Below are 22296 nucleotides of genomic sequence, written 5' to 3'. Positions count from 1 at the left end.
ATTTATGAATTCTTCCTATATTCTCATCTATATAACTTACAGAAAAACAAATTACGAATTTTAAAATTTACTCATAACATATGTTCATTAGAACATGAAATGTACAAATTAGTCATTGTAATCACATGGTAGAATTAATTAGAAATAGGGAGTCACTGTATATGGTTATTGTTCATCACATGGGAGTGAGACAAATTTCATATATGACAAGTCAGTAGTGGTGATCATGAACATGAAGAAAGAAAGAAGTCTAGTTGGTAATAATTAGGTTTTGCACACTATAAAAAGGCTCTTCTTAATCCTGCTTAATTCATCACATCTCCATTAGAGATCTAATTAAGTTAGCCAAAACTAGCAATGCTTGCCAACGGTATCAAATTTATGATGGATTCCCCACAACCCCAAGGAATGGCTCAAGGTAAGCTTCAAGAAACTTTGATTATTATTAAAAATACTTTATATTTTATCAGTTTAATCCTAAAAATACTTTTAGAATATAATTAGTTGTGTTTTTTCTATAATTAATTTGAATTTAGAATTTAATTCGACGAGAATGTTGAATTTAATTTAGATATTCTTGAAGAGGAGAAGACTACGAAGAAAACAATTCAAGAGTTTGTCGAGGGGAATGAAAATACTTTCTCGGCTAAGGTAATTAATTTTATATAAATTTGTTTTAATTTTAATTTTATCAAATGCTCATTTTCATAATCAGATCATGTAATTTATAATTAATCTTGTAATTAATCATATATATATATATATATATTGCAATTTCAGGCACTAGTTGAGAAAGAACTAGTGAATGCAAGAAAAGCTGTGGACTTATGTCTTGCTGAGGAGAATATAACCAAGCTGAATTCAATATCAGTGCATCTTGAAGAGAGTTTTGGTACATATATATAGATATATATATATACACATATGGCCACAATAAATTTATTTCTATAATTATTTATTTCACGTAATATATGTATGTATATGTTATATGGGATTTGGCCGCAGCAATTGCTCGTGGGATTGGGAATTTGTACTCCAAGAGTGTTGAGGTGATGAAACTTATCGACAATCTCATGAAAGCTTCAGAAATGGCTGTCACAGCTATTAAGGAATTTACCCATGAAGTCACCGCGGTATACCCATATCAACAACCATATATATATATATATATACACATGCAGATATACATAATATTTAAAGCTTTCATCGGTATCAACCATGCATATCCTGCAAAGTTTGTTGGCAATATTTCACGCATGGTTATGTCATAACATGTATTTGCATACGTATATCTTATACATAGATCTTAGCATATATATATACATATGTAAATATGTTTATGTAAGTCATTGTATGGCAAGTGCAGGAGGGAGATGCTGTGAACTCGTCAGTGGATGCTGCGGAAGACGGAGAAGATAAAATTGAAGAAAAAGCTGAGGAGGTCGCCAAAGACACCTTTCCAGAACTACTTTATTAATATGTGATCATATATATATATATATATATCAGAAACTAATTAAGATATCTAATTAATAAACTTATAATTAATCATCCTAATTTTAAGTTAATTATTTTTTTGCATTAATAAACCACTTATTAGTGAACACGTGTTGATAATTAATTAATAATAATTCATTAATCTATTTTTTGCAGGAAAATTCTCCGAAGGTTCTGCAAATGATGAGGAGGAACTGGGTCCTAAAGTATACCTGATTCAACCATGATTGGAACAAGTGACGTCTTGTATACATATATATATATATATATATATATGATGAGTGTTTGAGTTACGAGCTATGCAATATTGTGTGGGGTGCAATGAGTCAACTCGGTCGGTTGGCTGTTTGTTTCTGTTATTGCCTTAAATTAGACGTTGTGTGTTGTTGTTAATGTTGTGTTTGCGGGGATTGAGTCATGGGTATGAGTTGTCCGAGTCAGATTACTTGACTCAATGAATAAAGCACCCGTATGTTCATCCTAAACTGCGTTTAGCTTTTTTTGTTGGAAAATAAAATATTGGCCGAATTTTTAATTTATTGTAATTATCTTAACGAAACAATCATACAACAATATATTATTATAAATGTAATAATCTCGTTAAAAAATTAATCTAACTTAATAATAATATTCTTATTAACATACTAGTAATTTTAATTTTTTATTCTATTAAATTATTATATGCCGGCTTAATTATTCTATTCTTCTTACTTGATGTAATTTATTACATGGGTCGTGAGTGAGAAGTTAGATTTCGTTTAAGTACGTATTTGTGGATTGCTGATGCAGCTGCTATCGCTATTTTCTCGATCTATGTAATTGATTAACGAATCGTGTTTCGTAATATATTTACAAAGTTATAAATTTTACGTTTTCACTAAAATTTAAATTCATAAATTTTAAGTAAAGTATAATGCACTAAATTATAGTTTCTTGTTAGATAAAGTTTCTCTCTTTTTTCTAATTATTCCAAAACTCTTAACAAAAAGGGAATGATTTTTTTTTCCCTCTTTTCAAATTGAATTATTCTAATAATTTAAAAAAAAAGATGTAGGGTTTCACGAGTTTTCAAACTATAATTTTTTTTAAAAAAAAAAATTTCACGATAGATAAAAATTAAATTAATTATGTAACAAATAGCTTATAAATTAAATTGATAATTATAGTAGCTTTTAATATCAATATTATAATGAAATTACCATTAACATTGTAGAATAATTTTTCACTCTATGATGAGTTATGATTAGATAAATTTTATGAAAATGAATTTGAAAAATTAAAAAAAGGGTTGAGATATTATGTTTTAGGGTATGTTATTTTATCATAATATATATAAATTATATAAAACCATACACATAACACACACACACACACACATATATATATATATAATGCAAAATACAAATCTTGGGTATTAAGTTGAGTACCAAATTATGATAAACCACTTCTATACACTTTCCAAAATTTTGAATCTTTGTGATGTATAAACCACTTCTATACACCTTGAACCTCACAAACCATAAATTTAAGAAAAAAAAAATTAGTAATTGTGAATTTAAATAATTATTTATTAAATACTCTTAGTGAAAAATTATTTAATATTTAACTTAAATAATAGAAATAGTGTGTTTGGTTAAATTGATATTTAAATTTTAAATATAAATTTTTAATAAAAATTAAATTATTTTTAAAATATGTATATTAGAGCTTTGGTCTTTGTGGCATAATTAATTAAATTATAATTATAATAAGATTATAAAGTCCCAATTTAAATGACCAAAAAATTAGAATTATCTGGAACTCGAGTCCATGATTATTCAATGAGACCGCTCGAAGGTGATCCTACGCCCCGTAGGATGATACATCTTTCACCGTCCAGATGACCTAAGAAATCAGTATTCCCCACATCTGGTGGGTCCCAACAGTTACATTCCCTTGATCGTGTGGCGTGTACTCTTTCCTAACTGTACACCGCTTTACACGTAACCAAACCAACTGCCTGACAGCATTTCGTCACCTTTTGCCACTTAAAAAAAAAAAAGAATAATAGATAAATAAATAGGATACGGACTAATGACGTGTCAAAATAAAAGACCGCCACGTGTAATATCTCTGCTATATATTCTCTTGTCTATTAGTTCCTCACTCACACCGGAGAAGAAAGCGGAACAGAGGAAAAATGGAAGGAATGAAACTACTTTCCCTTCTCTTCCTTTGCCTTTTCCTTTTCCTTCTCTCACCATTCTCTTCTTCTGCTTTTATCCTAAACGACAGTCGTTTTGGGAGGTCGAGCTTCCCCTCTGTGCATGCCGATAAGCTCATCAGGGACCTCAACCTCTTCCCCAAGGACGTCAACGTCATCGACGCTCGTGATGCGCCGGCGGAGGAGGGACCGAGGATTGTTGAGAAAAGGTTCAGGTTTCCTAATTTGATAGGCAACGGAGGTGTCACCGTCGATGATTTGGGCCACCACGCCGGTTATTACAAGCTCCCCAAATCTCATGATGCAAGGTCCATTTTATAAACCCTAGAATTAGACTCCCAAATGTCTGCATTCTTATCTGTTCGTACATAGAATTGATGTGTGCGCATGCATTTTTATTTCGTGGTGGGTTCTAGTGTTTGATGTTAGATATGGTAATGTTTAGCAATAGCTATTTGTTTCCTTTCTTTCTCCAAAGCAGAAAAAGAAAAAGGAAAAGAAACAAAAGTACTTTCCTTTACGTGATTGAAGAAATTTTCCTTGTCAATGTTGGAAGTTTCGTTTCCGAGAAATATTTGAAGCCTTCAACTGTTTATTTTTGTTTTAAGGTTTTTGGGCATATTTGTCTTGTTTTATGTGAATTGAAATAGGAAAAAAATTGTAAAGGTCAGTTGATATTTATTTGTTGACCAAACTGATCAGTTCCTATCAAGAATTTCATGGTTTGGAGCAGCAAATTTTCGTTCTTAACATGTTAATGGCCTAATTAATTCATTTTCTCGTGTTAAGGCTCAGCTAAGTTTGGTTGACTTTTGGAATGTCATGTTGCTTTCCACGATCCTTTTCTCTTGTTTTGCTGATCTCTTTCTGTGATTATTTCTAGGATATTTTACTTCTTCTTTGAATCACGCCACAACAAGGAGGATCCTGTTGTAATCTGGTTGACTGGAGGGCCAGGATGTAGTAGTGAGTTGGCTATGTTTTATGAAAATGGTCCTTTCAGTATTGCAAGCAACATGTCTCTTCTGTGGAATGAGTATGGATGGGACAAGGTATATTCTTTAATGTTCTTTAATTCATTGTGGTGAGATTGGATCTTAATATACAAGGCCCTATTCTATATCATAATTCTCAGCTACTATGCAAAATAAGAAAAAAACAAAAAAAAAAAGAGGCACTAAACAACATTATTTTGAGCTTATCGGGTCTTTTAGGTAAATAACATTGGCTTGTAGACATTTTCATTTTTTTCCCTCCATGTTGGCGGATTTGATAGAGATACTGAATACATCTTCCGAGGATACTGGTTTTTCCTTTGTAGACTGGATTTGTTATTTTGCTTCTCTTATACCACTTGTTCCTCTGGTTCAAATTTTCTTCTTTTTCCAGTCAATGTGTATGTTGAAGCATATTTCTTAGTTAACTATTATTCATCTTTAATGGATATCCTGTATTAACCCGTAGCTTCAGGAATCCTTCTTCTCTGCTTCACCCAAAGTCCTGGTGAAACTTTTATGTCTCATGCTGTTTCTTCATCTCTATTTCCGCCTTTTGTTGAAGTTTGTCTTTCTACCTTTCTGATTCTCTACAGTGTACATAACAGCACACTACACTGATTTGCAGGCATCAAACCTTTTGTATGTTGACCAACCTGTTGGAACTGGTTTTAGTTATACCACAGATCGTCGTGATATTCGTCACAATGAAGATGGAGTTAGCAATGACCTATATGACTTCTTACAGGTTTGTATTGTATAATATTCTTCTAGCATGGCAGAGGATTATTAACTGGTGATGACACAAATAAAAATTTTGAGTTGTTTTTCCTTTCCTAAGGAGATGGAATTGTTAAAGATTTACTGAAGCAATTGTTCTGGAAGTTCATTTCGATCAAAATGCATCCATTTCGTCTGGATAAATTTTTTTTACTACGTGTATATGATTAAGTTCGGTCTTTTCATGATACCAGGTATTCTTTGCAGAGCATCCTCAGTTTACTAAGAATGACTTCTACATTACTGGAGAATCTTATGCTGGACATTACATTCCTGCTCTTGCTGCTCGAGTCCACCAAGGAAACAAAGCTAAGGAGGGAATTCATATAAATCTAAAGGTGCATAACTAATCTTTCCTACTGATGATTCATAGTATTTCAATATGGCTTCTCTGTATCTTATCTCAATGTGTTTGAAACAGGGATTTGCCATTGGAAATGGTCTTACTGATCCTGCAATTCAATACCAAGCATATACTGACTATGCATTGGAAATGGGATTGATTACAAAATCTGAATACAATCGTATCAACAAGGTGATTCCAGTGTGTGAAATGGCAATAAAGCTTTGCGGTAATGTTATATCTAGAACTATTCCTGCTCTTATAAATATTTGACTTTAGCATTGATGCTTACAATATTTTGTTCCGTTACAGGCACTGATGGTACAATTTCTTGTATATCTTCATATTTTGTTTGCAATACCATATTCAATAGCATCCTGGCACATGCTGGCGGTATCAATGTAAGATAACTGGGAGACTTTATAAACCTTGATTCTTTATTGTAATTCATAACTGTGAAATTTGTTTTTTGATCATGCATTAACCGTGAGACTGATTTGATTTGCTGATGTCTAGTGTTAGTGCCTGTAAGAATATATTTTCTGCCAGAAATAACTTTTCTTTTGTATTGAAAGCCTGAAAAAATCAGTTTCCACGTAGAACAATACCTGTCAATGATCGAAAAATGTAGGGTATGATGATAGCTTTTGACGCCCGGTCTTGCTTCTCTGAAGGGACAGTGTGGTAAGAAAGGAGATGAGAGAAATAATAGGAAAACGTCAAAAGAATGATGTTCTGCAAACTCATCATTTTTTGTTCAGAAAAGATATTAATCATCTTAAATTACCTTTTTCTGGTTAGAACATACTGGGAAAACCACTTTGCATTATTGACATGTTTGATGTTAAGACATTAAAAGTGTTAAAGAAAGATGAGAAGGTGAATCTAACCTATGTTCTATCTGCAGTATTATGATATCAGAAAGAAATGTGAAGGGAACCTTTGCTATGATTTCTCGAACATGGAGAAGTTTCTGAACCTAAAATCTGTTAGGGATGCGCTAGCTGTTGGGGATATTGAGTTTGTCTCCTGTAGTCCGACAGTTTATCAGGCCATGCTGGTGGACTGGATGAGGAATCTTGAAGTTGGCATTCCTGCTCTCCTTGAGGATGGAATCAAGTTGCTTGTGTATGCCGGTGAATATGATCTAATCTGCAATTGGCTTGGTAAGGTCCCAAGCTTGATTTGAAATCGCCTGAGTAAATAAGATGCCATTAGTTTCATGTGATTGTCAAGAGAATGTTTATAATCATACCTGTGCAGGTAATTCGAGATGGGTTCATGCGATGGAGTGGTCTGGTCAGAAGCAATTTGTAGCATCTCCAGAAGTGCTATTTGAAGTTGATGGTTCAGAAGCCGGGCTATTGAAAACCTACGGCTCTCTCGGTTTCCTCAAGGTCTTTATCCTTCTCTTATGTGCACGCAAACACATTTCTGTACACGACGCACATTTTTATCGTTGTTGTTTCATAAAATAGAAAACAGTTTACTGTTAGTACTGATGCTATCATGATATATAACGCCTGACAGGTCCACGATGCGGGTCACATGGTTCCAATGGATCAACCTAAAGCTGCCTTAGAGATGGTGACAAGGTGGATGAAGGGCAGCCTGTCTGAAACTGCAGGAGAACCAGAAAAATTGGTTGCTGAGATGTAATCGTCTTTATTACCCTTAAGTCAGAATATCACATGTTTTTCAGTTGAACATGTAAATATTTGCTTAAAGGTCTCATGTGAAACTGGAGAACACTGTAGCTTGGTGCTTTTCAACATTTAGTAAATCAATTTATATAATTACCCTCTTGACATCCTCTAAAACTAATTATGTACATAAAAACAGTGTATATATTATTAATTTTTACTAAAAAAGTTATTTATTTTTTATAACTAATATTTTATCAAGCACAGAAATATTTACTTTTCAAATAAAAATTTTACATATCAGTTTTAGGTAACTTAAAACACTTACAAGAAATTTCTTCAATCCACCCCAAGCATACTCTTGCTGATTAACATAGTTTCATCTTTTGACAAGCCTGGAAAAGCTTATAAAATAAGCAACAAATCCAATGAATATTGATATCATCCTCACCTCCTCATTTTACAAGTAGAAATAAGTTTTTATATCTATTTTACAATGTTTACTCATTGAACTAAAATTGAATTTACAAAGAGACTTTTCCTCTAACATAACTCCAACGAGATTAATATTGTGTGGTGTTTTTTGGGATTTCACCTTTCTTCAAAAGTAAGAGTGAGTGCTCAGCAATATCGATAAGGTCCTTGATGTTGTGGATGGATCTTTCCTCAGAACCCGCCATGAAAATGACACGAACTTCAGCTTTCTTAGCAAGTCTTGCTGCCAAATTAAGCGGCAACTTTGGAGAGTTGAGGCTTCGCAAAATTTGGCGATAAAGGGAAAGAACTCGTCCTCTGTTTGCCATCAAATCCGCTGTTGTTGCCCATATAAGACCTTTGCTCATTTCCTCGAATCTAGCTAATTAATTGAAAACTGGTAGACTTTGGGCCTGATTACCCTCTAGATATATGAGTAAAAATATCTGCCCTGGACACTCAACCAAAAACAAGCAGCAAAAGGTTTAAATCACATATCCCTCAAGCATAAACCTATTCCAGAGGTATAAACTTATTCAAAATAGAATAATCCATGTTTGATAAGTCAAAACCAACAAAAGCACTTCTCTGAAATCATATATACACGTTTGATCTATGAGGATGTTTGATTCGACTTCTTATTTGGTCAAATCAGCTTAAAAATTTATTTAAGCTGGTTTGACTAAAATATGAGCTCATTTATGTAGAGCTTATAAATCGACCAAAAATACACATTTGCAAACACAAATTCCTTTCTAATTTTTCAAGAACTTATAAACCTTATGAGCTTAAGTCTCACTCACTACTACTAACTACATTGATGACATTTAAATTAGTGACACCTGTAGATGTACAGTTATTTTTTTTCCCACACCCAATCTAACTACAGATTTAACTATGTTATGAAAACATAGACGTAGTTACGTGTATGTTCATTGTAGTGTATAGAGGTGTCACCATGTTTCCTACTTGGATTACGACAGTGACATTGTTGGAAGTTGTTAGATTTGATAAATTCAACAACTTGGAGAAGTTGCCTCCACTAGGAAAACTGCCAGTCTCTTTAGTCACTCACAGTACAGTTTTTCCAAATTGAAAAAACTAGATGCTGAGTCTCTGGGAATAGAAACAGATTATATACCCAAATCCCAGATTATTGCCTTGCCAAGCTCACAACACTCAAGTTTTATCAAATGGATGGTTGAAAGAGTGGGATTATAGAATCACAATAGTAAGCAGCAAAACAATAATAATGCCAACCCTTTGTAGCTTACAACTTCTCATTTTCTCTAAGCTAAAGGCGGTGCAAGATCTTCAGGGATTCCCTTGAAAGTGATTGCATACCGACCAGTGTTCACCGGTGTTCAATTCTAGAAGAATGATACCTAAAGAAGTAAGCAGAAGAATGGTCCAAGATTTCACATATTCCCAGCATCTTAATTTATTAGGATTGTCATTAATGAAAAGGGGAGTCAACTTTTCAAGCATCTACCAGCTTTTCAATTCTTTTAACAATCAGGTAAAAACTATTTCTTGAAGTTTTGGGCTTGGAGTTTCAAACATATGTTTACTTCTAATATCTTTTATCATATTAGATTAAATGAAAGTTTCATAATCAAACATAAATTTCAAAACCCAACTTGGTTTGTTTCTACTCTCTGTTTGTGCCTTCTACCTTGTTTATGTAGTGGGGAAAGTCTTTGATTTTCTCCATTAAGAAACAAATTTCTCAACATTTTACCCCATAAGAGTGAATCCTAAGGATATAATTTAGGACGATAGTAAATACCAGCTCTAATAATTTATGATTAAACTACTTCATTATAAATTATTTCTCTCAATAATTTTGATTGAATAGCAGCAAATATGAACATCAAACAAGCACGCATGCCTATAACAGTACAAACGATTTTATTTCAAAAAAAAAAAAACAGTAAATATGAACCTCAAATACAAACAAAGATAAATAAGCGGAGGATGTTCTCATATGATTAAGAAATCAACGAAATCATTATATTAAGAAAAATAGCAAATCTATAAATCACGAACGGTATAGTGGAAAATGCGCAGAAATTAGAGAGTTGAGAAAGAGAACTTACGGCCTCTCAGTGAGAATGAGATCCAAGCAGTGGGTCGTAATGCTTTCTGGGACTTCCGGCGAAAGACTAGTTTTTGCAGGTAGGGAAATCAGATAGAAAGAGAGACATCCATGTGCATCAAAAGGAGGAAGAAATTTTGTTTTTTTAAAAGAAAAGAGAGAAAAAGAAGAGTTTTTTTGGGCTTAATTTTCGAAATTAATTCCATTGGGTTGGGATATATTGTGGGCTGAACAGTTTGGGCTTCTTTTGTATTAATTTGCTTTGAAACTTGCAGATAATTCCTTCGTACCCAAGAACGGAGGAAGATGAACCAGTGAACGATAAGAAAGAGTATACAGCAATCTCATGGCTTCTTCTCTTGGCTTCACTGCCATTCATTATCTACATTCTCATGGACGTCTCTCTCCTCCAGCCCCAGCAAGCTATTTCCCAGTTTCACATATTTCAATGGTCATACCCTCTTTGTCAATTAAAAATAATTACCAACTCATGAAGCTCAAGCGCCCTGTGAGAGCTTCACTTGAAGGTCTGCATGGTTTTGTACCTTTTATTGCTTTTTGAGGCCTTCGATTTGTTTGTAGAATAATGTTGGCAACTGGGTTTGTGTGGGTATTAGCAATTATATTTGTGATAGATGATGCTTAGCTACTTAAACTTGTTTGTACCAATTGGAACGCAAAAGTTTCTTCCTTTTGTTTTAGAAAAAAGAAAAAGATTCAACGAGATTGAAACTAATGGAAAATATAGCAATCTTTGACAAGGAAAAAATGGTAAAATTTAGGTTGATTGCTTCTTTCCAGTTGGGTGTTGGGGACAACGGTTTAGACCAATTCCTACTTTCATTTTGCTTTCTTATGATTTTCTATATATACACACACACATGTACTTATGATTGTGTACAGGACCAGATGAGTTAATTGAAGATTCAAAATTTGTTCCCCTTAATGCTGAAGATCCTAGATACGGTCCACCTGTAAGTTTTGGTTAGTTACCTTCCTACTGTTACAGATTTTACATGAGAAAATGCATTTTTGTAACAGCCTGTTTACTGTCACTGAGTAACTGCATACTTGTATTATCATTTCTAAGAAAAGGCAGAGTTTTATCATAGGAATTTCTGCGTCCAAAATGGTTCTAGTCTTTGAATATCTGATGATTTTATGGCTCCTTGGACCTGAACCAAAATACATCTGAAAGAAAACTTGAGATGTCAATGAGGTAGAGAGATTAAATTCTGGATCTAATGTTGGATTTTGCAGGCTTTACTATTGTTGGGATTTGAGTTGGAGGAAGCAGCGGAGGTAATTCTTAACTAGCTCGGACGATTTAATCTTTATAAAAGATGGCTGAGGGAAAAGGGTTCGGATGATGAGTATATGCTTTCTTCCAACTTTCCTTTTCTCCTTCAGTTTTGGAGGGGCATAAAGTGAGGATGCTAGTATATTTCCTGGATAACTATTTTTGGAGAACTATGATTAAAAACTTAAGATAGTGTGCCTAAATTCAAGTAGCAACTACATTTGTAAGGATCATTTTGCATCTGCTTCTTTGCTGAACTTAGTTCAAGACATGTCATTTCTCTCACATCCTGCAACTGTCTACATCTTCATATTGCAGATACAGCAGCTTTTGAAAGAATTGGATGGGGAATTCATGGAGGTAATCTCTCACATCTTACTCTCAGATTTATAAAAGAATCCAATGGGTTAAATGAAGTCCACCTAAAAACTGGAACTTGCACATGTGATTATCTTCCCAAACTTTTCTGATAAGGTCCTGCTTTGGTATTATGTTTTACGTCAATGATTCTTCCCTAGTAAAAGAATTACAGTGAATTTGTCAATAGATTGGAAGTAGTTTTTCCTTTTGTATCTGCTCCTGACTAACAGAGATTCTTCTATGGAGGAAAAAGTGTTGAATTATGATTTCAGCTAATTGCAGGATCCAGATATATTTTCATATTTGGAGGATCTTTATAATTCCTTTCTAATGTGTTATGAAATCTCTTTTGTCCTAAGTCTTGCTGGGTAATTTTGCCATTTTCTTCCTGTTCCTCAAATTAGATTTTAAGGGTAAGAAACATGATTATTGCTCTTGTTTTTGCATCACCATGGCTCTTCTAAGATTGTAAACCCATGTTTGCAAGTGAAATATGCATCTTATTTATGTAAAATTTTGCTGCATTATGAATTTTAATCTTGGAATTTGTTACTCTATAGGTTATTTATTGTACTGAAGACATGATTCCTCGTTCCTTATGGGAAGCAGTGAATACAAGGCAACCTAATTTGGGATCACTGAAGGTTAAACTATCAAACCTGCAATTGGCTTCTTCTCTTTTCATATATCAAACAGTGTGTTCACAGGCTTCATCATAATAAAAGTATGCATTTTATAATTGCTGTACTCTCTTAATATTTATTGGGTTGAGTACTGTGATTTCAATTTTAGTAAACATTTGATGATTTATAAAGTTTACTTTCACTCCCAGTTCATAGCTTTTATTCTCTAGTCCCTTGAAGTATGAGATGCCACCCTCTTAAAATTCAGAATTTTCATGCATAGTTATTGATATTGTTTATAAACTACCAAAGGGCTTTATCACTCTAACTCTTGAAAAGTCCAGCTTGTATATTGTCTAAAATGTGCTTACTCTATGGTGTGCTCAGATTGCTAAGTCAGTACCGAGGATCTGCTTCTTATCTGGCCTTAGTGGAGAGGAAATGATGATGTTCATTGATGCCTTCCCGGAAGCTGGTATACAAAGCATTTTCTCAAGGACCCTCGTTTCAAGTTTATATTTTGACTTTAGTTTAGATCCTGATCAGAAATATAAAAAGGATTTAGAAGATTCTGAAAGTTGATTTTCTTTCTTTTTTTATTAACTGATTCATAGCAAGCAAAAAAATTTTGCAAAACCCAAAATAGTGATATTCAGTTATCTTGATGAAATGTGCGATTGTTCCTTTGGATATATGCAGGGCTAAAACCAGCTGTATTTGCTGCTCTTGTTCCCAACAGTGCTAATAAACCAGTCCAGGAACTGATAGAAGAGATCATGGGGGATCATGAAATGCTGGTGAGACATATCATACTGTTATATTTACCAGATATAGTTTTATGTTGTCGATAGGCTAAGGCCTAACCCCGTGTTACAATTCTAATTTCCTGTGCAGACTAGAAAGAAATCTGGGTTGACTTAGAAGTGAGTACCATAAACTCCAAGTTTAAAGATATTGCCTGCATGGAGATAGGTCTTTATAAATTTATAGAATTAATTCTTACTCATGTATTGCCTTTATTAGTTTATTAGAATTAATTGTCGGTCATGTATCCATGTGTTTATTACAATAACTTGAGTATTTACTGCCGTCTTTTAAGAGATGAGACAACAGTTCTAAATGTAGAAAAGGAATAGTTATCAAGGCTAGACTTCTTTATAACAATTGACAAAAGGCTAATATAATCATCCAAGACTTGTTAAAAGAACACATGAAACCTTAACCATAGAACAAAAATGATGTAGAGATCAAAAACCAGAGGCTTCAAGTACCTTGGTTGGCTATGGAGTTGAAGTCAATTCCTGCATAAAATTAAGATTTTGTCATGTCATACAGCATTTTGAGTGGGTCTACAACATTGCTAACAACATACAGTCACCAGAATGATGTCCCTGCTGAAGTTGTTTTCTTACTTCTAGAGAACGAAATTCAAGGTGGAACGTTGTCTCCTTCCATGGCCAAGTAGTTTTCGAACTTTTAGACAGTGAAATGCAAACAGGTGAACGCTGAACATAGCATTTCCTTCTATTCTTTTTTTAAAAAAATAAATAAATGGCATATCTTTTGGTTCATCCTTCCTACCTCCTCTTTTTCTTTCTAAAGAAAGCATCAATTTAGAATCACAAAACTGCCCGATGTAAAAAAGGTTTGGTGTACTACTTTTCCAGTTTACAGTTACATGGTAACACAATCATCAATCAACCTCTCATCTCATTAACAAGGTACAAATATTAAAAGTCCACTGGTGCAATCCTTTATGTACTGAACCATTAACTGAAACTCATGTTATCAGACACTATTTAAATGAAGTCTCTTAATTTGTCAAATCTCTTTTGAACCCAGAAAGGTAGTTTGTTCGAATCAGCGTCCTGAAAATGGAAAAGATAATCAGTCAGCAAGCAAAGATTGAGAAGTTTGATTTGATGTCACTAGAAGGATGCCAAGGATATTTAGTAGCCATGTCTTGTAATCTTTATTCAATACAATGAATATTCTCCGGGTAAACTCTCTTGCTATTTCTTTTCACCACCATGCTAAAAAAATGCAGATTTGAGATGATGATATATTGGCTTCTGTTGATGCAATGTATAAAATATAAAGGTTACTTCCATTTTGAATTAGTAATCTTCATACTTTCTTCCAGTACCAAAATGCTCGAAACGAATTCCACTAAACACAAAATCATTGAAAAGAAGAATGCAGATATTTTAAAGGAGCTAATTAATGTATGCAACATGAACCTTTACAGCTAGTAAGTTGCTATGCTGAGATTGATCAACCTTGTAGAAGATCATCTATTCTTGAGGACATCAGAACCATTTACATCATCCACCCCATCAAAAGTCTTCTTTTTTATTTCTTTCCACACAATCTATAGAATGATAAGTGGAATCATATAAGCGAACTTGCACCTACTCCTGATGCTCTTCCATGCCCACAGCTCTTCCCTCACCGAACCTGCCATCACTCAACTCATTCCTAACAACCCATAAATCATAGTCCAAAAGCTTGTGTACCGTAGGACACCACAGCAAAACATGATTACAACTGTCCTCTGCCCTCTTACGCAAACACATTCACCAGGACCTTACCCCTCATCCTCAGCTTATCTGTAGTTAAAATGCACTCTCCTCTAGCCTCCCATGCAAAGAATGATACCTGTGGGGGAACTTTAACCTTCCAAATCTGTCTGTACGGGATCCTAACAGCATTGACATCACATTTTAACCTTCCAAATCTGTCTGTACCAGGACCACTTCACTATTCCTTAAAGATGAGTAATAACATAATGGACTCTAGATGTGGATCAACCATAAGCAAAACCATACTTTTTCTGACCTAAATGCACTGCATCTCACGCATCTACCTATTTACAACTGTAACACTGTTCATGGATTAAACTACTAATCCTCCATAAATTCATACTCAAAGCCAATGAACACTCTAAGCAGAAAGCAGCAAACAACTAATCAACATAAACAATTTTCAGACTTTGAGAAGTATCAAAATGCATAAAAAAAGGGCCATACCTGGGATGAATTTCTTCAAGAACACCAACCAAAATTTACTCTTCCTCATCACTCTCATCACTGAAGTAACTAGCCTTTTTCATCACCTTCCTCTTCCTTTCCTCCCCATCTCCTTCCTCCATTCTCCTCAACCTCTCCCCTGCTTCATCATCCACTACCGACGCCCAATTCTCCTCCTCAAAACACTCACTTCCCTGCTCTCCTCCCTCTTCCTCCTCTCCCTCCCCTTCCCTCCTCCTCCTCCCCCGCTTAGAGACCACAGGTCTTTCCCTCGGCCCCAACTGATTCCTAGGACACTCATACGACAAATGTCCCGAAACTCCACATTCGTAACACTTCGACTTATCCTTATACACCTTCTTCTTTATAAACTCCGCCGCCCGGCCGTTGTCGGCGGCGATTGACGCCGTTAGTGTTCGCCCATTGAGAACCTTGCCATCCATGGTACGCGCCGCTTTGAGCGCGTCGTCACGGGAAACGAAGAGAACAAAAGCAACACCGCGAGACTGGCGGGTTTCGCGGTCTTTAAGGACGGTGACACGCGCCACCTTCCCGAAGGTGGAGAAGAGGGTGTGGACGTCGGAATTTGTCAGGGAGTAATCGAGGTTCGCCACGTATACCGTTGATTTCGAGGGGGCGAGGCCACCAGAGCCGTTGGATTTCTTTGACCCAGTGGATTGGATCCCACGACCGCCTTTGGCAGCGGCTGTAGAGTTTGACGACGCTGAAGCTGAGACGGAGGAGTAGCGGTAGTAGAACGTTTCGTCCTCGTCGCTGTCCATTTCTGCCCGGCTTCTCACACCATCAACAGTACCTGAAGATTTCCGCTTAAAGTGAAAACCCTTTGAGGAATTGAGAGAAAATTTGATGAAAAAATTGAACTTTATTTTTTATTTTTATTCATTAATGAACAATCTCTTAAATAAAGATAAATACTTTAATTTCTAAATTAATTCATAAACATACCCTAATATTTTTATTTCTTCCATCAATTTAGTTTATAATATTTTAATTACAAAAATTAAATTTATGAACTTTTTATTTTTTTTCATAAATTATTCAATTAAGTAATAAATTGAGTATATTTAACACTCATGTAATCAAAATTGATTTGGAGAAAGAACAAAAAAGTTTGTAACTTTATAAAAATAATTCAAAAACTTGGAGATCAAATTAAAAAAGGAGCAAAATTTCATTTGCTATAAGAACAAGTTTATCTTTTTATTTAAATATTTTATTTTTTAAGGAAAAAATGTAAATATTAATGAAGGAAATATGTATATATTATGTAACCCGCTTAAGCATGTCCTCGGCGGTGGCACGTGCAGTAACCGTGAGATCACGGCATCTCCTTCCTTGTGCCAAAATGTATATATATATATATATTTTATCAGACAATAATCAGCATATTGTCTGTATTTGCTCTGAGCTGAGTTTGGATTGCTTTATCTGCACACTTATATCTATCTCAAAAGAAGAGAGAGAAAGGGTTCCGGCTAAAGGATAATATAAGTTTATGGTGAGCAAGGAAGCTTCAACGATATGCAAGGTTGAGTCTTTTTGTTTCTTTTTATCCTATATCATCATCGGGTCGTCTAGGGTTTCATGTAAGTTTTTCTATTCTGTATCTGTTTCTTTTTCTTCTTCTTTTTTTGCTCTCCTTTTCTTTGCGGCGACGAATCAATAGGGAGCGAAACTATGGGAACCAGGTTTTCTTTTAAAAAAATTACACATGGGTATTGATTTCAATTCCAGATCATGTTTCTGTAGGTTCCCCTTTCCTGGCAGAATACTGGGTATCGTTTGTTTCTACGGAAATTTTTTTAAGGAAAGGTAAAAAATGAACCTTTTGTCCTAACTGCAGAAACTTTCTATGATTTCTTTTAATAGACTAGTGTCTCAATGATGCAAGATTACCACTGGTGGCCACTAGCCTGCTCTGGGGTTATTTGCTTTTTGTCTAATGCAATTCATCTTTTCATGTAAATCAATCTGTCGATAATGTATTGTGAGAAAATTTGATGAAGTGTAGACATTAAGAAAATCAGTTGGTTCAGTATGTGAAGTGGTATTAGCTAAAATTTATGATCTCAGCTCCTTATCATGAGTGTTTTCAGTTATATTATAACTATTATTACCATTTGACATCAAACTGACATTTGATTTTTGGGACGGAACGTTGAGAAAATAACTCAAGTTTATGATGTGAGAAGCATGTCGTCTGGATATCTGACTGAGGTCAAAGATTATACATTTCATTATATGCGAAGTAGTATCTATTTATTACTCTTGTTTTCTTTTTTAATGCCTTCTGTTGAATCTCGATATGAATAACGGACTGAATACTGATAGAAATTCTTCTAGAATCCTAGATATAAGAATTATGCGGAACCTTTGAAGTTAGAATAATGAAGACTGCACTTGTATCAGTAGTGAGAACCTTTTTTGGGGAGAGGGAGGCTGCAGTAGCAAGAAATTGTTGAATCTTTCTTCCTTTATTGTTTTGTTACAAGCGTCACTGGTTGCATTCCATTATTGCTGAGTATTAGATGATTTTGGTTAAGAGTTGTTGAATGATCAAGTCAGGTGACCAATTATTTCACTTAAGCCTATAAGAAAATAGACTGCTGTATTGTTTATATTCTTGAGAGAAAGAGAGTAGTTATACTTATCCAACGATTTTAACTTTTTTTGGATTTTTACTGGCTTTGGTTACATAGCCCAAACTGTTCATTACTATTGAGCAAATATAATATGGCATTTGCTGAAGGAAAAGTTGGAAACCATGTAGCATGAGCACCTTTTCTAGCTTTTATTTTCTACACTCGCATACTTTCTGCATGTGTTTAGCCATGAAAATTGGTAAGAGGTGGCTTTGTAGAATAACCAAGTACAGAGAAAATAATTCCTGAAAAAAGTTAAAATAATATTTTCAAATTTTCAAACTCCATCATCATTCATATTCTTTTTTGAAATAAAAAGTGTGATCATCATTCACATTATTATTTTATTTATTCTTAATTTTATGTTTTTTGTGAATAAATACATGCAAATTTGAGAATAAAATGAAAAAACTTTTTCATGTACCAAATGGACGTTAGGTTTCAGGATTTAATTTCTATTAGCAGTGTTCCTACAACCGAACTATTTTTGAAACCAAACATTTATGTCATTTTTTCAGCATTCTCCACAAATCCTTCAATAGTTAAAACCTTGCAATACTGTAGGTCTCATCTAAATTTTAACCTTCTCCAATTCAGGCTGCCAAATAACCCTGGAAAATAGACATTATACCGGGGGTCTGCTTGAACTTCCACTGATGCAAGGTGAGTAGCAATTAGATTAACTTGTCCACCAGATAGTTAGAAATAGAGGAAATTTAGGTGAAAAATAGGAACATAGAGATAGATCAAAGGAAATAAGAGATCATGGTAAAGACATATAGGAAAAAATAGATTGAATGAAATAGGTTAAACAGAATAATGACCAGAAGAATAAACAGAGAGATAACGAGAAATAAAATCCTCGCAAGAAAATTCTCAATCCATCATTTCCTAAGTATCTTCTTTGTTGGTTGATTGTATAGGTATTAGTTAAAACTAATAAAAACTCCTATAATACTTAACATCAACATAAATGGGAAACTAAACCTTATAATGCCTATATAAATTTGAATAACCTAAATAACTCCTCAAGAGAAAATAATAATTTATTATTACAGAAAACTTAGTTTGAAAATTGGCTCCAAAATAATATTTTCTTGTTTGGCATCATCCACTCTCATGGTTATGAGTGAGGGAGTACTATCCGTACCAACTGGATGGTGATGAATTGATCTCCCCGTTCCCCTTCCCCCCCTCTTCCCCATTCTCCTAGGGTAGGTGAAGAATATGATTTCTGCTTATGCCTTACAATTGACAATGGCAAAAAAATTATGAGCTCATGTTCTCCGTTATCTGGATCATCGACTTCAATTATAATGTTAATTCTACTTCTAGCTTTTTGGCTTTTTATGGATACTCAAATGACATGCAGTTCTTACTTTACTATTACAGAGTGTTACCAAGCAGAAAGTTTTCCAAAACTAAGATTTTCAAGCTTGAATCATATGACATATAACTTTTGAAAATTAGCTCACTGTATTTTGACTCTCTCATCATTGGTCAAGATGCATATTTAAATTCGTTTCTTCTTATGTCGCTCGTGTCTTCTTGTGTTTTCTTTTTAAGCCTTCTCTTGAAATGGCTTGTTTGCTTGATTCTGGATAATAGCAGTGATGACATGCCATTTGGCTTTCCAAGATGAATGAATTCTCCACTGTCGACGGCTTTGTGGAGATAAGTGAATGCATGGCGGAGATGATAAAATACATCGCCAATGAGCCCTCAGTGGGTCTTTTCTACATACAGCAGCACACTCAAAAGGCAGTGCCAAACGTTGTTACTCTTAAGAATAATGTTTTGGAGAGATCTCGTGAAGTGACTTTGCACACCGAAGACTTAGAAGATTCTATTGCCATGGTGAAGTCAATGAAAGAATGCGGTTCTCCTATTGCTGAAGAAATGATTCAAGACATCAAAAACTCCTTGGCAATGATGTCAGTGAAACAACCAAGGAGAGGGCCAATTCGTAACTCAACCTCCAGTTTTCAGATGGGAAGAACTCGCAGCTGGGGACCTGCCACTTGGAGTGGCAGCTCAGATTATGCCCAGGCTGGTGAAAATAGCAGTTATTTCTCAACTGTATTCAAGTCAGCGAGAGAAAGAGCCAGCGGCTTCAAGTGGCCACAGCTTGATTCCAAAGAGCCAAAAGAAGAACAGAAACAGAAGCTACTGCTGCCAAATCCATCTCCACCTTTGTCAGTTGCATCTGCCAGCATTTCATCTGTACCAGATACCGAAGCTGATGAGCTGCCCTTATCAAGTGAAGTCGCAGATGAAATCCCTGAAAAAGAAGAGGAAGATACACAAGTTGATGTAGACTCGCCTAGCCATAAACTATTGTTAGTCTCTGAAAACTATGACCATTTTAAGGCAAATAAAGAAGCCAAACTAGAGGAATGGTTAGGAGGGACTGATGACAAACAACCATGAAAGCTGCAAGGGAGCACATGATGCACCAAGGCTTGAGCACTTGGATATCAAATAAGCTTTGGCTTGTAAATACTATTGTTTGTTACAGTATATATCCTCTGATAACAACCAGATACAATAAGAGATTGATTTTTCTACAGTATATCCAAGATGTCAATCCCATTTTAAGCCCAATAAAATTTAAAAAACAAAATTCATTTCTGTTGCGCTAAGGATTTGGAGTAACAAAATCAAATTCAACTGTTTTACAATAAAGATTATATTAATATATATATATATATTTTTATTATAAGGAGAGACAAAAGTCAAAAGAAAATTAAAAGATTATCATGCATATCTGGAGACAAGAAATATTTATGATATCGTCAGTGAGAAACTGTTGTAAATCATTCGGTACTTGAATATGAGAATGGAGATCTATTGATAGAGAAAAGCCGACATTTGCCAACCAATCAGCGCATCTATTTTCTTCGTGATAGACATGTTGGATTTTGATATGCTAGTTCTGCAATAGTAAATGTTTGATCTCACGAACGATGGCGGTATGCGCATTAATGTCATAATCTTCCTTAATAAGTAACCACACTGTAAAAGCACTATTTATTTTCAGGATAATGCTACGGAATCTAGCATGCTAAGCGAGTTGAAGGCCATCAAGAACATCCCAAAGTTCAGCCTAAAGCACATAACATTTGTTAATCTTCCTGCTAAACCTTTTCAGATAGACACAATCCTCATCCCTAATAAGTCCGCCATAGCATGCAAAGTTGGTAGCCGCATGATAAGCACCATCAGTGTTCACGTTTCACCAACTCTTGGGAGGTTTCTGCCAAGTTACAAGTTCTTTTGACTTCTGCGTCATACCTGAAAAAAAATAAAAATTCATATTATTAGTCATAAAAATATAATCAGTCATGAGAGACACATTCTTAACAAATTTATCGATGCTATTCTTACTCTCTTGAAAAACAAACTTGTTCATATGGTTCCATAGGCTCCAGCAAGTAAGGTTAAATGTCACTCTCTAATCCTGAATTGTCTTGCATCAGAGCCAGTTATTTTTGAGATTGAGCACGAACCACTCGTCAACAGTACTGCAGAAGAAAGTTGAACGGGCTTTAATGGGTATGATCTTCAACCACAGTAATTTAGCCACGCCGCAATTATGGAAGATATGATCCACATCCTTAATAGGATCTCCATATCTACTGCACTCCGCAGTAGAGGATATGTGATGTCGGTATATCTCCCAATTCATCAAGATTTTTCCCTTAGCAGCCAACCAAAAGAACATACGCACCCGTTGAGCACCTGACCAACGCCAAATGTCTCTCCAATTCCTATCCTCTGGGTGCCAATAATGACTCGCTAAGAGGACGTAAACCGAGCTAACCGATAAACATTCAGAGCTCGTCTCACCCCAAAAGCAAGAGTCTGGGATGATGTCATCTCTAGAGGCCGATATTGCAGCCATCTGGAGCAGTGTGTCCATCAGCAACACCCGGTGCAGGGCTTCCCAGTTCTATTGGCCGAACGACACCACGTAATCCCTGACACATCTATGGAGATCATGCTCAACAATAAGTGCAAAAACCAAAAGCTTAATTCAATTAGTGTTTTAATTTTAAAAATTTTGGTTTCTTGTAAATCAATTAGTGTTTTAACTTTATAAAATCTTCTTAACGTTTAATATTTATTATTTTGAATAGAATATATTACCCCTTTTAATTAAATTAAGTACAAATTTTTAAATAAATTTCTTTATTCTAAATACAGTTCAGAGTTACCTTGGTGAGGTGGGTTCAAAATTGAATCTTAGCTTGTCTGTAAATAATAATATACACATCATATCCTACCA

General features: G+C 34.7%; 6 protein-coding genes across 10 annotated transcripts; 4 read left to right on the top strand and 2 right to left on the bottom strand.

Moving 5' to 3' along the window:
* Nucleotides 1–302: 302 nt before the first annotated feature.
* LOC110814537 (putative vacuolar protein sorting-associated protein 24 homolog 2) lies at nucleotides 303–1982 on the top strand. Its single transcript, XM_088212301.1, has 6 exons — nucleotides 303–418; nucleotides 572–651; nucleotides 781–892; nucleotides 1006–1133; nucleotides 1367–1441; nucleotides 1654–1982. The coding sequence occupies exons 1-6, from the start codon at nucleotides 358–360 to the stop codon at nucleotides 1711–1713; spliced, it is 516 nt and encodes a 171-aa protein (XP_088068427.1). The 5' UTR covers nucleotides 303–357; the 3' UTR covers nucleotides 1714–1982.
* A 1668-nt stretch (nucleotides 1983–3650) lies between these two features.
* SCPL49 (SERINE CARBOXYPEPTIDASE-LIKE 49) lies at nucleotides 3651–7623 on the top strand. Its single transcript, XM_022042012.2, has 9 exons — nucleotides 3651–4008; nucleotides 4584–4752; nucleotides 5324–5443; nucleotides 5670–5813; nucleotides 5897–6047; nucleotides 6131–6219; nucleotides 6726–6984; nucleotides 7082–7215; nucleotides 7349–7623. The coding sequence occupies exons 1-9, from the start codon at nucleotides 3677–3679 to the stop codon at nucleotides 7475–7477; spliced, it is 1527 nt and encodes a 508-aa protein (XP_021897704.2). The 5' UTR covers nucleotides 3651–3676; the 3' UTR covers nucleotides 7478–7623.
* A 251-nt stretch (nucleotides 7624–7874) lies between these two features.
* Nucleotides 7875–10180, bottom strand: LOC110814536 (COMPLEX 1 LYR-like protein). 2 transcript variants are annotated; one of them, XM_022042017.2, is made up of 2 exons: nucleotides 10035–10180; nucleotides 7875–8386 (listed from the first exon to the last, which is right to left on the bottom strand). In XM_022042017.2, the coding sequence occupies exon 2, from the start codon at nucleotides 8301–8303 to the stop codon at nucleotides 8025–8027; it is 279 nt and encodes a 92-aa protein (XP_021897709.2). In that variant the 5' UTR covers nucleotides 8304–8386; nucleotides 10035–10180; the 3' UTR covers nucleotides 7875–8024. The 2 variants fall into 2 exon arrangements, with proteins under 2 accessions (XP_021897709.2, XP_021897710.2); XM_022042018.2 differs by having other exon boundaries at nucleotides 7875–8393; nucleotides 10035–10157.
* A 71-nt stretch (nucleotides 10181–10251) lies between these two features.
* LOC110814535 (vacuolar acid trehalase) lies at nucleotides 10252–19757 on the top strand. Of its 4 annotated transcripts, none has more exons than XM_088212481.1 (9): nucleotides 10252–10560; nucleotides 10937–11007; nucleotides 11294–11335; nucleotides 11652–11693; nucleotides 12254–12337; nucleotides 12704–12791; nucleotides 13016–13113; nucleotides 13211–13239; nucleotides 19617–19757. In XM_088212481.1, exons 1-8 carry the CDS (start codon nucleotides 10380–10382, stop codon nucleotides 13235–13237), a joined length of 633 nt encoding a protein of 210 aa, XP_088068607.1. In that variant the 5' UTR covers nucleotides 10252–10379; the 3' UTR covers nucleotides 13238–13239; nucleotides 19617–19757. The 4 variants fall into 4 exon arrangements, with proteins under 4 accessions (XP_088068607.1, XP_021897707.1, XP_088068608.1 ...); XM_022042015.2 differs by lacking the exon at nucleotides 19617–19757 and adding an exon at nucleotides 13735–14017; XM_088212482.1 differs by lacking the exon at nucleotides 19617–19757 and adding an exon at nucleotides 13652–14017.
* U11/U12-31K (RNA recognition motif and CCHC-type zinc finger domains containing protein) lies at nucleotides 13954–16284 on the bottom strand. Its single transcript, XM_022042013.2, has 2 exons — nucleotides 15346–16284; nucleotides 13954–14184 (listed from the first exon to the last, which is right to left on the bottom strand). The coding sequence occupies exon 1, from the start codon at nucleotides 16125–16127 to the stop codon at nucleotides 15381–15383; it is 747 nt and encodes a 248-aa protein (XP_021897705.2). The 5' UTR covers nucleotides 16128–16284; the 3' UTR covers nucleotides 13954–14184; nucleotides 15346–15380.
* Nucleotides 19647–20580, top strand: LOC110814615 (MEF2BNB-like protein). The gene has a single exon (XM_022042148.2). It carries the CDS (start codon nucleotides 19647–19649, stop codon nucleotides 20436–20438), a length of 792 nt encoding a protein of 263 aa, XP_021897840.2. The 3' UTR covers nucleotides 20439–20580.
* Nucleotides 20581–22296: the final 1716 nt, after the last annotated feature.

Source organism: Carica papaya, chromosome 2, assembly GCF_054855325.1.
Source record: "Carica papaya isolate Zhongbai chromosome 2, ASM5485532v1, whole genome shotgun sequence".
Classification (NCBI taxonomy): Eukaryota; Viridiplantae; Streptophyta; class Magnoliopsida; order Brassicales; family Caricaceae; genus Carica; species Carica papaya.
The sequence above is the reverse complement of the archived record's forward strand: the minus strand, read 5'-3'. Positions and strand labels throughout refer to the sequence as shown.

What these genes read in the sequence shown, in the direction of transcription:
- U11/U12-31K (XM_022042013.2), bottom strand. Translation starts at nt 16,127, where the DNA reads ATGGACAGCGACGAGGACGAAACGTTCTACTACCGCTACTCCTCCGTC.
- SCPL49 (XM_022042012.2), top strand. Translation starts at nt 3,677, where the DNA reads ATGGAAGGAATGAAACTACTTTCCCTTCTCTTCCTTTGCCTTTTCCTT. An exon ending in GAATTCATATAAATCTAAAG is followed by an intron (nt 5,814 to 5,896) that starts GTGCATAACTAA and finishes TGTTTGAAACAG; the next exon opens with GGATTTGCCATTGGAAATGG. An exon ending in GCTCTCTCGGTTTCCTCAAG is followed by an intron (nt 7,216 to 7,348) that starts GTCTTTATCCTT and finishes AACGCCTGACAG; the next exon opens with GTCCACGATGCGGGTCACAT.
- LOC110814536 (XM_022042017.2), bottom strand. Translation starts at nt 8,303, where the DNA reads ATGAGCAAAGGTCTTATATGGGCAACAACAGCGGATTTGATGGCAAAC.
- LOC110814535 (XM_088212481.1), top strand. Translation starts at nt 10,380, where the DNA reads ATGGCTTCTTCTCTTGGCTTCACTGCCATTCATTATCTACATTCTCAT. An exon ending in TGTGAGAGCTTCACTTGAAG is followed by an intron (nt 10,561 to 10,936) that starts GTCTGCATGGTT and finishes GATTGTGTACAG; the next exon opens with GACCAGATGAGTTAATTGAA. An exon ending in CTAATTTGGGATCACTGAAG is followed by an intron (nt 12,338 to 12,703) that starts GTTAAACTATCA and finishes TGGTGTGCTCAG; the next exon opens with ATTGCTAAGTCAGTACCGAG.
- LOC110814537 (XM_088212301.1), top strand. Translation starts at nt 358, where the DNA reads ATGCTTGCCAACGGTATCAAATTTATGATGGATTCCCCACAACCCCAA. An exon ending in AAAATACTTTCTCGGCTAAG is followed by an intron (nt 652 to 780) that starts GTAATTAATTTT and finishes TTGCAATTTCAG; the next exon opens with GCACTAGTTGAGAAAGAACT. An exon ending in TTACCCATGAAGTCACCGCG is followed by an intron (nt 1,134 to 1,366) that starts GTATACCCATAT and finishes TGGCAAGTGCAG; the next exon opens with GAGGGAGATGCTGTGAACTC.
- LOC110814615 (XM_022042148.2), top strand. Translation starts at nt 19,647, where the DNA reads ATGAATGAATTCTCCACTGTCGACGGCTTTGTGGAGATAAGTGAATGC.